Raw genomic sequence first — 12,829 nt, 5'->3', positions numbered from 1 at the left:
TATTACATTATTCGATCAATGGCCTACATCACCAAACCATCTAGGTCCTTTCAATGAAGTCCTTGCTACTCCAAAATACATGTTTGTTCACAAAATATTGCCATGGTACCTCATGCAACATTCTCTTCAAGCCAGGGGTATCATGGACACAGAAGGGCCCATAAGGCAACACCTTACTTTAATGCTTCAATACTTTTTGGAAGAAAGTAAATACAAATTAATTTGTAAAACGTCATGTGCAACAAATGGAAACAATGAGTTTTGCTTAGGCACAAATTCATCAATTCAAGTTTTCCAGCAGAGGGCATGTAGTATCTATCAAAGAACTCAACTGAGAAAAATGTGTTAGTATGCAAACACCTCTCCTATCCAGTTTGCAAACTGGGTATTTCCTTACCTCCTCTTCCTACCTAACATGAACCCTATGACTCAGTAAATTTAGTCACTAGGTTACCTGAGAGGTACACAACACATCACTCACCTGGGTTCTAACCACATCTGCTGCCTGGATCATTCCTTTCCTCAAGTACCACTTAGACTCCCTCCAGCTCCCTTCTTAATGACTCTGCCCATCTCTGACTCCTGAAGTCCCTAATCAATACCCCCTAAGCATAGTCTAAACCTGCACTATATTTGGATTGATAACTGTTTAATATGCCACATGAACTCAATAAACGCTAAAGAGGGCCTTTCATATGCAAGGCATTCAATATCATCTAACTAGACTGTGAGCTCCATAGGGAAAACGGCCTCTTGTGATACTGCACCTATTTCAAGAATCCTAATGTGTGATGGCTAAGAATGTGCACCTTGGGGTTGCCCAGAGGTGACTTCCAGAGTCATGCAACCCTCAAAAAAATAACTCAACTTCTCAGTTTTCAATTTTCTTCCTTTTTTTTTTTTTTTTTTTGAGACAGAGTTTCACTCTTGTCGCCCAGGTTGGAATGCAATGGCACAATATCGGCTCACTACAACCTCCGCCTCCCAGGTTCAAGCGATTCTCCTGCCTCAGCCTCCCAAGTAGCTGGGATTACAAGCGCCTGCCACCACGCCTAATTTTTGTATTTTTAGTAGAGATGGGGTTTCACCATCTCTAGCCATCTCTCTGGCCCGGCTGGTCTCGAACTCCTGACCTCAGGTGATCCACCTTCCTTAGCCTCCCAAAGGATTACAGGCATGAGCCACCATGCCAGCCTCATTTTCCTCATCTTTAAAATGAAATGATAGCCATCCTTTCATAAAAATATTAGGATTAAATCATATAAAGCATGATTCTTGTCTCATTGTTTCCAATTCTTTCCGTCTGGTTTCTATTTTATTGTGCCTGTTCTTACCTGTCTTTCTCTTTCGTGGAGAAGGGGAGAGCAGAGAGCCCCAGCAGAGCTATGCTGTATCACTGCTATGTAGATAGAGCTCATTAAACACTCCTTGATCACTTGAATACATAAGAGATCCACTCCTACAACATTTAGGGTCAATATTTCCTGTCCCCTAGTGTCACCTTGATAGTTCCATTTCAATGGAACTGAGAATTACGTACAATGCTAACCATCCTCACAACCAAAAGCACAGTTCAAAAAGAGGGAAAATATAACCAGAAAATAGGACAATATGTGATCTTTTATCTTTTCATAGGGCAGAAAACTTTCTCTTAATTTTGTTTGAATGGAAATTTGACATCCCAGCGTAAAATGAAAGCTGTTTATAGAAGTGTTTCTCTTTTGTTTGTTGAGCACTTTATGAGTAAAAAACATTTGAACATGTACATATAAAGACACATATACATATTTACATTCACTCACTTAACAAATACTTATGGAGCATTTACAACGCACCTTACCCTGTTCTAAGTGCTGAAGATACAGCAGTGAATGAATCAAACTAACAAAATAATCTTTGTCCTGTTATCTATATCTTAACCACACGTAAGTTTGGGGTTTTTTAATGGGGGGAGTAAAATATATGGTATGAGAGATTTGCACTGTGGAGGAAAATAAAGAAAGGCAGACAGGAAATGTGGAGTAGGCATTTTAAACAGTGTAGTCAGAAAGGGACTCACTGAGAAGGTAACATCTGAAGAAAGACCCGAAAGAGGTAAAGGCGAGCCATGCAGGTATCTAGGGAGGAGCTGCACAGGGAGCAGGAACAGCAAGGGTCCCCAGGCAGGAATGCAGCTGGCACGTTCACTAAACAGGAGGAGACCAGTGGGGCTGGAGCCAAAGAGCCAGGAAGAGATGGACAGCAGACAAGGCTGGACAGGTGAGTGGAGGAGCTCAGTGCAGAAGTCACTCTAATGACATTAGCTTTCACCTGGGTGAAACTGGAAGTTTTTGAGCAGGAGTGACAAGTTCTGAGTTCCATCACTCTGAGAGCTACATTGAGAGTAGAATGTAGAGGCCAAGGTCAGATGCAGGAAGACCAGTCAGAGGCTGCTGTAATAACCCAAGTGGTGATTTGGCCAGGTGGCAGACACTGAAAAATACAGCCAAAAAGATGACACGGTACTAGCAAATAAGATGTACTAAAACTACATAAAATTAAAAGTTTAAAAGAATGATTTTAAAAAATATGAATTCTAATATTCTCTTTCCCAAACTCCAACTCAATAAAGCATTGTGTTCATCCTTGGGGTGTATGCCACACCTACTTTTGGAGGCCACTGTTTAACAATAATTGGTTGGTTGATTTGTCCCGGCTGAACTGAACGTCTGCCTGACTTTCTGTCTTCAGATTTCTCTTACGCTCACTTTCCTTTTTCCTTATCTTGCCAGTCTTAGACACCAAAACAAGTCTCCACAGAGACTAACCTTACAGAGGCTGGTGATTACATGTAGGAATTTCCTTCCTTTCTTGAGAAAGTCTTTGGTCACCATGTCAACTGCACCCAACTCTGGGCCAACCCTTGAGAAATAAACTTGTTAGATGTACATGTTATTTGGGTTCAATAAAACAGGATTTTGCCTGGGAGGACCCAAGGTATTTGCTAAAGCAGCACCTCTGAAGAAGGCTAAGGTGGGCCCCAGCTCACAAGAGACAAGCATGGGCTCTGTAAGGATTGCTCCCTTTAGCCTATAAGAAGTTCAAGAGGATTCTCCAAGGACCACACTGAGAACAGCCCCACGGGTTCTGTGTCCCCACAGCCAGGCTCCTGGAGATTCCAGAAGACAACCTTCTTGGGGAAAGGACTCCTCACCCTTAGACAAAAAGGATGTATTTACCAAACCTGGGAAATGTTAAAGCTGCCACCAACACACTTGGGAGAAAATCAGAAGTTCATAAAAGGCAGATACTTTTTGAAATGAGATTCCACAAGGTGAGAAAAGACTGACATTGAAATATGTGAGGAGCTATCTTAGAATGTTAGAGCTTGGAAGAATTTAGAGAATTTTCTGCCTGTTCCCATTTTGACAAAGAAACGAAGGCCAGGATTTACCCCAAACCATACAACTGTTAAAAGAACCATGAGTAGAATCCATGTCTTCTGATTCCCAATCTAGTGTTATTTTTAAAACAAACTAAAGCAAAACAAAATTTTTAAAATAAAAAAAGCAAAACTTTTAGAGACAGGCTAGAATTGTTATTAATTTCCATATCTAGGCTCAAACAGATGTTTCCACAAGTCTCTCTAATTTTACTAAGAGCTCTGAAAGCTCTCTTAGGGGAAAATGGTCTTCTGATATAAAAGATATCCTAGAAAGTTATGCTTGGATGCTTAAGACTCCCCCGGATGGGAGCAAGAGGACTCTAAGCAAATGAAAACCAAGAAATGCAAACAATTATTGACTAGTAATCCCTGAAACAGCCCAAAGGTGGACTATATATTTATTTTCTTAGCTCACTTTATAGAATACTAGATAAATTTTAAGTTTTCAAAAGACGAGGCAAGTGAAAAGATCCTTAAAAATTATGAATATCATAATTACAAGCTGGATTCATGAATCATTAATTTCAACCTCTTAGGCTACCAACATATTTACAAACATAAACACTGATAAGGGCAAATACCTGCACCCCCAACCTCTGAAAGCAGCCAGAGCCAAATAATACATAGGTTAAAAGGTTAAAAAGGAGTAATCTATAAAGTGGGTAATCTTAGGCCAGGCGCAGTGGCTCATGCCTGTAATCCCAGCACTTTGGGAGGCCAAGGCGGACAGATCACATGAGACCAGGAGTTTGAGACCAGCCTGGCCAACATGGTGAAACTCCATCTCTACTAAAAATACAAAAATTAGCCAGGCATAGTGGCGCACGCCTGTAATCCCAGCTACATGGGAGTCTGAGGCACAAGAATTGCTTGAACCCTGGGAGAGGGTCGGCGGGGGTTGCAATGAGCCAAGATCGCACCACTACACTCCAGTCTGGGCAACAGAGCGAGACTCTGTCTCAAAAAAATAAAAATACAGAACAAATAAAATGGGTAATCTTAGATTATCTATGAATTGAAATAGGGTGGAGAATAGGAATTAGTCCTAAGTCATTGGCATTGGTTAAAATCCTTCTCTGGAACCTGAAGCTGTTTGACTTTGTTACCTGGAAAGCCTTATTAGAGCTCATCTGCAAATACACCCTTCATAGCCACATTTGTAAGAAAGACTATAACACAAACCATGTGAAGAGCATCGGTCTCCATTACAGGCACCAAGTCACAGAAGTGAGAGGGCAGAGTTGAGGCACCATAAAGGCATCCAGTCCAACCTCTTCATTTTACAAAGAGAAACCTGAAGCCTACAGAGGTTAACATGTCTTGCCAAGAGTTGGCTAATGTACAACATATGTCACTTCTCCCTTCCCATATACCCATAGCAAATACTGGTAATCAATCACACTTTCTCAGATCCTTGACCGCCAAGAGTCAGAATGTTTCTATCAGATTACACCTGCAACCCCTGGGCAGATCAGAACTGAGGTGTGAGATGGAAGCTGTTTCCCAACTCTGCACAAGGTCATAAAACAATCTTTGTAATACCTGCACCACTGTAGACTCAAAAGAGAGTGAGTAGTCTGCTAGTCAAACTAGTTTACTGTCACTGTCAAGCCTGTGGTGAGCAAACATGGAGACTATGTGTATATATGACGACCACATATCTAGATTTACCCAGGACAGTCCTGGCTCACATCTGTTTGTGGCTTCATACTGAGTAGTATCACCTATGATTCTCAAAAGGATAAAAATGATATAGTCATTCTAGTTCTAAGCAGTTCCTAATCATTCACAAACATTTATAAATGTTGTTTGTTTCACACATGACGCGTCAGAGAAAAAAAAAAAACAACACTTAACCAATCACCAGTTTTATCATACAAAGGGGCTTTCAAATAATACTAAACCCAACCAGTTTTCAAGAGGGACTCAGGGACCACTGTCCAAGCCCATCTTTTTTATATATTGAGCTTCAATATGAAATTTCTTTGGGGGAAAAAAAAGGAGTTTCATAGCTTAAACAAATTTGGAAACCACAAAATTTTCAGATCTCTGTAGCTCTGCCTGTTTTTACATTATTTCATGTTATACTTTAGCCTATAAAAATTCACATTATCTTGTAGAAATACAAATCTTTTTAAAGAATCTTTCATTCCTGTTTCTGGTACAATTTGTGCCTTTTTTATTTTATATTTACTCTGTTTAAAGCAAAAGAGGAAGTAAAAAGTTGAAATCTTAAAAAAAAAAAAAAGAAAGAAAGAAAGAAAAGAAAAAGAAAAAAGCTGGTTCCATCAATCCAGAGCTAGAGCTTATGTGCTGGTGCTGGCTAAAGAGCCAATCATATATCTAAGAGAAGAATAAGTTTATTTGGAAAAGTCACTGGTGTAGAGAACACAGATATTAGTTATGTGCACAAGTAATGATATTATCACATGGAAAGTTTAAAAAATTTACCTGGCTACTCAGACAGAAGACTAGAAGGAGACATCCCAAAATGTCAAGAATAGTTATCTCTGAGTATAGAGGCTTCAGATGGTTTTAAAATTTTTTGGTTTTGTTCCTCTAGTTTTCTGATTTTCCGATAATGACCGCAGTTCATTTGTTTTATATATATACACACATATACGAAAAAAATCACTGAACTACCAACACATCATTCACCGGGCTGGGGAGGTGGAGAGGCTAATGGGAAAAGCCAGATAAAAGCCAGGCAGGGGAGAGGCCTCAAAGCAGCTCCTTACTCTGTACAGAAATCGGTCTGGCCCAAGAGGCAGAAGGAGTTCAGGGAACGCTGCTCATCCAATGGCTTCTCTGTAAACAAGAGCGGGCACCCATTAATCCTACGGCTGCACTGCCCTTTCAACTATGAAAAGTATAGCCTTGTGGTCAGAGCCCCACCTGTGCAATCAGACTGCCAGGATAGGACAATGTGCTAGATCACTTATTGGGTGTGTGACCCTAAACAGGTCAATTAGCCTCTCCATTCCTGTTTTCTCATCCATAAAATACGAATCACACCACCACCTACCTCCTAGTGTGGCTATGAGGATTAAGACATGACTCACTGCGAAGGCCCAGTATACAATAAGAGCACAATAAATGTATGACATTATTAGGTCTCTGCCATGAAACACCAGCTTCAAGTACACTCTCAAAACCATGTGATTGGGTCCCGAAACAACCAGAAAAGGCTCTAAATAAAGCCTTTCTTTTCCCTTCTTCTCTGCTGACGACCGGACTACAGCATAGTGTCTGCTTTAAGACCAGTGCTCTAGGGAGCGATGGAAGAACAAGGGCAGCCCAATAAAATGTGTAACACGTCCCAAGGCCCCACACTATGGGCTAGAAATCCTGCTCCCAAAGTTACACAGGATTTCTAGTCTCTTGCCACTGCCACCGCTGCCAGGCACTGCCTTTGGCAAGAAGGTAGGTGACTCAAGTGTGAACTAGGACTTGGCAAGGGAACACCAAAACAGAAGGCCTCCAGGCAGGAAGCTCCAAAAGGACCACCTGCTGAAACAGTTTGTCTACAGGCAGCCTCCAAGATGAAAGTAGTGCTATCATTAACAAATACAGGTAAGAATAGTGGACATTTTAAACATGCAACAGAACTTACCATCCTAGCTTCGTAACTCTGAAAATAAATTTTGGGTAGAGACCCAGGCTGAAGATACGACCATACACTTAAAATGACTACAGGGACTTTAACTATATGACATAAAGAACAACCTAAAAAAGTCAATATCAAATCATTTTCAAAAAGACTTCATGGCTATCTTTGAGTCAAAATGCTAACTTAGATCTTCATGTAATGAAATTTTCTTTCCCAAACTTAAATTTATCTCACTTTACCAAAAATATAAAACTCCTAATGTCCACATACAAGGAAATAATTACATTATTATATTAATGACATAGCTGAGTGTGTTCTATGTTACATAGGGTAAGCAGTTCCTCCCAGTTTGCCTGGAATTTTCCCAGTTTTAGCCCCATATGCTGGGACACCAATCTGCACAAACCAGGATGGTTGGTGCCCCCTAAGGCTGCAAGAAAAATTATGTGTGTCCAGTGAAGAAGAAAACAGAAGGGACACAGTTACAAAAGTTACAAATGCAGAAGTGCTAAATGCCAAGTTCGTTTGTTTGTAGCGATAGCTCCCAGTTCCTTTTTTACAGTTTAAAAAAAAAAACGGCCGGGCGCGGTGGCTCACGCCTGTAATCCCAGCACTTTGGGAGGCTGAGGCGGGTGGATCACGAGGTCAGGAGATCGAGACCATCCTGGCGAACACAGTGAAACCCCGTCTCTACTAAAAATACAAAAAAATTAGCCGGGCGTGGTGGCGGGCGCCTGTAGTCCCAGCTTCTCGGGAGGCTGAGGCAGGAGAATGGCGTGAACCTGGGAGGCAACGGAGCTTGCAGTGAGCAGAGATCACGCCACTGCACTCCAGCCTGAGAGACAGAGTGAGACTCTGTCTCAAAAAAAAAAAAAAAAAAAAAAAAAAGACTAAAAATCACACTGGTCTCTCCCTTTTTCTTTTTACTCTCCCCCCCGCAAAAAAAAAAAAAAAAGAGAGTTGGGAAAAAACATTTTCCTTCTCTTGCAAGATTGAGAGGTCACTACAGGATTGACTGCTGAAGTAGTGTCTGCTTCACCTAGCAAGCTCCTTCACCTAGCAAGCTCCTGCACTCAGCTTTAGCTGGACAGAAAATGTCATCATCTGTCACCCCTGACTTTGGCCACATTTAAAGACAAATCCAGGCAATTTGTATTTCAGGCTATCAACAGCAAGAGTGTGTCCTCAAACAAAAAATCCAAGAGGCCTAGCAAAAATCAAGATTCACTTCACAAATAGGGCATTTAACAGATGAGGTGCCAGGCACAGTGGCTCACACCTGTAATCCCAGCACTTTGGGAGGCTGAGCCAGGTGGATTGTTTGAACCCAAGAGTCTGAGACTATCCTGGGCAACATGGTGAAACCCTGTGTCTACAAGAAATACAAAAATTAGCCAGGTGTGGTGGCTCAGGCGCCCATAGTCCCAGCTGCTGGGGAGGCGGAGGTGGGAGGATCGTTTGAACCTGGCAGGCCAAGGCTGCAGTGAGCTATGATCATACTATTGAGTATGAGCCAGAGTGAGACCCTGACTCAAAAAAAAAAAAAATGGGAGGGAGAAATTAAGAAGTGGTTGTTTTACTAGAAGCTGAATGGAGAGCAAGGCACTCCTGCACAAACTCTAAGGCAGGGATTCCAAGCAGGCAGCTCCCTACCCACAATGATGGAGCAAAACTCTCCTAGTAGTGGTCTAAGCAAATGGTTTTAAAAGTTAATCTGTGAGGTTAAGAACTGACTTCTAAGAACTGAGTCTCAAACAGAAAAGGTAAGACTATATAAGGCAAGAAAGACCACACACTTACTTCCTGGACCTAAAGCTACACAGAAACCATCGTTGCTCACCACCAACTCCACCCAGGCCACTTCCCCACCCCATCTCTTTCTGACTTTGCCCCAAGACAGACTGGCCATTTTCAGAAGTTCTTGAATCTTAAAATGCCTTAGGTTCTTTTTATGTATCTGGAGATATAACCAAATAAAGGTTGTGAGACTCTTCCTTTCTCTCCACACTCATACTAGTTTATTGAGGGGAAGGAAGGAAATATTCTTGGAAACATTTTTTTTTTGAGCAGAGTCTCACTCTGTCGCCCAGGCTGGGGTACAGTGGCACCATCTCGGCTCACTGCAAGCTCCACCTCCCGAGTTCACGCCATTCTCCTGCCTCAGCCTCCCGAGTAGCTGGGACTACAGGCATCTGCCACCACACCCGGCTAATTTTTTGTATTTTTAGTAGAGACGGGGTTTCACCGTGTTAGCCAGCATGGTCTCGATCTCCTGACCTCGTGATCCGCCCGCCTTGGCCTCCCAAAGTGCTGGGATTACAGGTGTGAGCCACCGCGCTCGGCTGGAAACATTTTAGAAGGCAACATCTTTGAAATTCCTGCTCTGATAAGCCCTGAAGAATAACTTCCTTTCTTTCTAAGACCAAGTCACTAGAGTTGATCTTGATCTAGGAAGAGATGTTTTCTTGTAATGCTTTCAACACATCCAGTGAGATGATGGAGCTTTCCTATGCCAACTCTAGCAGAAGGTACAAGCGCCTGGAAGGCAGGAGACAGGAGCTAGTCCCAGTCCTGCAGGCCTGTAGCTGGCAGTCTTTGAGGAAGACTTGCTTCACTTCTCCAGATCTGTTTTGTCATTTAGAGAATGAAGGGTTTGGGCTAGATCATCCTTAGAGTCCTTACAACTCTAAACTTCTATGTGATGTTCTTTCTTATCCGTGATAACAACAATACCTATTAGAACCATTCTTTGTACTTTGAAGATCTAGGGATTAACAGACAAGTACAGTAACGTGTACTAGCAAAGATGACAGGCCCAAGACACGCTAAAACTATAAGATTTAAAATAAGCAAATGTCTAACAGTTAGCAAAGTATGTGACCAAAAGGTGAAGGAAATCCTGATATCAACTTACACTTTTAAATGCTCTGGAACCAGTGAGAACAAATACATTCATCACAAGTACCAGCTGCTCTTCCTACTAAATTTAACAATAACGTGAATTTTAACTCAGTGATTTCCCCATCCCCAACCCCGCCAAACACCTGTAAATATTTAGGGAAAACAAGCTTAAAAAAAAAAAAAAGGAATCTAAAAGGCGGGAGAACAAATCATTGAAAATCATTCTGGTGACGGACTGCATTTCAGCTGCAAGATGTTCTGACTGGATACTAACTGGAGAACGCAAGGCAGCAGATGCAACCCATGGATAAGTCTGAGGTATTTAATACCAAAGGCTGGCACGTCTGACCCTGTGGTCAAAGTCAAGATTGCCTCTCTGCCTACCAGGACCCCAAAACAAAGTTCCTTTCACTACCGACGAACAAACGGGGGTGGGGGTGGGGGTAGCAAGCCGTTTCCTTTTATCGTGAAAAGAGCAGCAAAGAGTTTTGTCATGCAACTTGGTTTGGTGCCTGTTACTGTCAATGTAAGAGCAGCAGAGTCCGCGAAGGTGGCTGTTACCATTCCACAGACCTGCGGCAAGGACTGTCAATCCGATTCAGCAAATAACCCCACCTCTCCAAGCCAGGACTCCAGAGCTGCCCTGTATGGTATCTCAGCAAGGAAAGCCAACAAAGCTGGTGGACACAGGCAGATCGTAGCCCACCGCCTGTGAGTGGAGACTCCGAGCCGACTTGACCTCCTCTCCGGAGGGACCGGCCCGATCTGAAAGGGCGGTCTCCAAGGGTCCCCATCCCGCACCACGCACACAGCCTGGGGCAACTAAAGAGGAAGTCGGGATGTCACATCCAACGGATCAAGACAGCCCCGCCACACAAGAGCCGCATTCTGGGCAGGACTCCTGCTAGGCTTGGGAAGGGGTCCCAGTCTGCGATCCTTTCTCCCTCTACGTGCAGCGTCCTCCTCCCGGGGACGCGGGCCGGTGGCGCCCACTCAACGCGGCGCGGTGGGAGTCCCGGGAGCACCCCGAGCCTCCGGCCCCCTCCCCGGCCCCGCCGGGCCCGCGGCCGCCGCACTCCCGCACCCCGCGCCCCGGCTGCCCAGCGACCGCGGGCCCTGCCCCGGACTCCGGCACGCAGTTCCGACGGCCCAGGGCGGGGACGGCGCCGCGGAGGGGAGCCGCCGCCGCGGGCTCTCGGAGGCACCGGCGGCCGCGCACACTCCTCCCCTTCGCCGTGAGTAAACAGCTCGCGGGCGCGCTCCAGCCGCGCCCCCATCCCCCCGCCGGGCTCCGCGCCGCCCTGCGCCCGCGCGTCCCGCCCGCCGGCGCCGCCGCCCCCTACCTGGTCGGTGAGTTTGAGCACTGCCATTCTTCCGCTCCTTCGCGCGCACACACATGCAGGTCCCCGGCCCGCAGATGTCACGCCGGGAGCCGGGAAAGCGGAAGGGATTGCCAGGGGAAGGGAAAAAAATCTGGCTCCCGAATTTGACAGCCCTCCCCCTGCTCCTCCTCCGCCGCCACCTCCTCCCGCCGAGAGGCTGACACTGGCTAGTGGGGTTTGCAGCCGAGCCCGCCCGCCTTTCCACAGGAAGTACCGGCTGCTGCCAGCCGGGCCGCCACTGACATCACCGCGCGCTGGCTCGCTCGCCGCCCGCCGCCTGGGCCGACGCTGCCTCCTGCCGCCCGCAGCCGCGCCGCGCAGCCCGGCCCCCGGCGCTGCCCCCGCGCCCGCACCAGGACGCCGCCTGCCTTCCGCACCTGCACGCGGCGCCTCGCCGGGCCGGCCCCGGGCCCCTGGTGGATCGCGGGCCTCCCTGATGGGTCTCACATACACGGGTGGGGAAGCCCGCGGGGACACACCCCGCGGGGGCAGGAAAGGCTGCCACTCACACCCCGTCCACTTTAACCGGGGAGACGGGGTCACGCCCCCTTCCCCTAACCCAGAATCAGATGGTGGCAGCGCCCCGACGATCCCAGCTCGCCAGGGACTGCAATTCCGATGCTCTCTTTGTTTAATGCCAGGAGGCAGTGGATCCTTTAGAGGGTGTTTCTCAAACATTTATGGGTGGAGGGAACAGAAACTCTGACCCTTCCACCTTGTTCTCCAGCCATCTTCCAGCTAAACACACACACACACACACACGTGCACACACACATACTATTGTTAAATTCAAACACCCTGGGTTTGGTTTTTGCTGGTGGGGGTGGAGTGGAGTTCCTGGAGAAGCAAAGCAGTCCTAAATCACCAAGTTGATGGGGCTTTTGGGTGTTCCCACCAGTCCTTACTGATTTCTACAAAACCCCAAGTTACCAAGCTCTTCAGCAAATAGATGACAGCTGTCAAACACCATGGGCTGCAGATACAACGGTCATATTCTTAAGCATAGTAACTGTTGATAGTTCTGGAATTTGGAGCAAACACTTATTCATTGAACAGCTATGTACTGAGTCTCTACCTTGTTAGGCACTGACTAGGCACGGGAATAAACAGAGAGCATAAATAAGATAACCTGCTCTCAAAGGATGCCAACATAAGCCACATAGTCTCTGCTAATGAATGTAATTACAAACTGAGATAAGGGATCTCAAGGGAAAACATGCTTCTGAAGTGAACCCACAACAAAGGAATCAGACCAGACTGATGGGTTGAGGGCAGGCTTCCCTGAGAAAGTGACAGGAGTTGAGATCTGGAGGAGGGAGAATGAAGTAAGCAAGTGGAGAGGAAGTGCTCCCAGGCAGCCCCATGTGCCCCTGGCAGGCCATAGAACAAACCTGTAGGGCAGCATTGAACAGCTTTGAAGAGCAAACTAGAGCTACAGAATTCTTTGGTCAAGACCAAACATCTACTGTATGTTCACAAACCAAATGTCCAGTCTTCCTCCCTACTCTTAGA

The 12,829-nt window shown here is 45.5% G+C and overlaps 1 protein-coding gene across 10 annotated transcripts in view; it reads right to left on the bottom strand.

Moving 5' to 3' along the window:
- ANKRD44 (ankyrin repeat domain 44) overlaps nucleotides 1-11,607 on the bottom strand; it is a 362,557-nt gene extending 350,950 nt beyond the window's left edge. For 3 of the 10 annotated variants that reach the window (XM_033230774.1, XM_033230771.1, XM_033230773.1), the window contains exon 1: nucleotides 11,279-11,607. In XM_033230774.1, coding sequence (XP_033086665.1) covers nucleotides 11,279-11,305 — 27 coding nt within the window. In that variant the 5' untranslated portion in view covers nucleotides 11,306-11,607. The remainder of the gene's footprint in view (nucleotides 1-11,278) is intronic. The other 7 variants (XM_033230769.1, XM_033230775.1, XM_033230772.1 and 4 more) reach the window with 5 other exon arrangements.
- Nucleotides 11,608-12,829: the final 1,222 nt, after the last annotated feature.

The sequence above is a fragment of the Trachypithecus francoisi genome, unplaced genomic scaffold, assembly GCF_009764315.1.
Source record: "Trachypithecus francoisi isolate TF-2019V2 unplaced genomic scaffold, Tfra_2.0 Lachesis_group13, whole genome shotgun sequence".
NCBI lineage: Eukaryota > Metazoa > Chordata > Mammalia > Primates > Cercopithecidae > Trachypithecus > Trachypithecus francoisi.
This window is presented reverse-complemented; position numbering and strand designations above follow the sequence as displayed.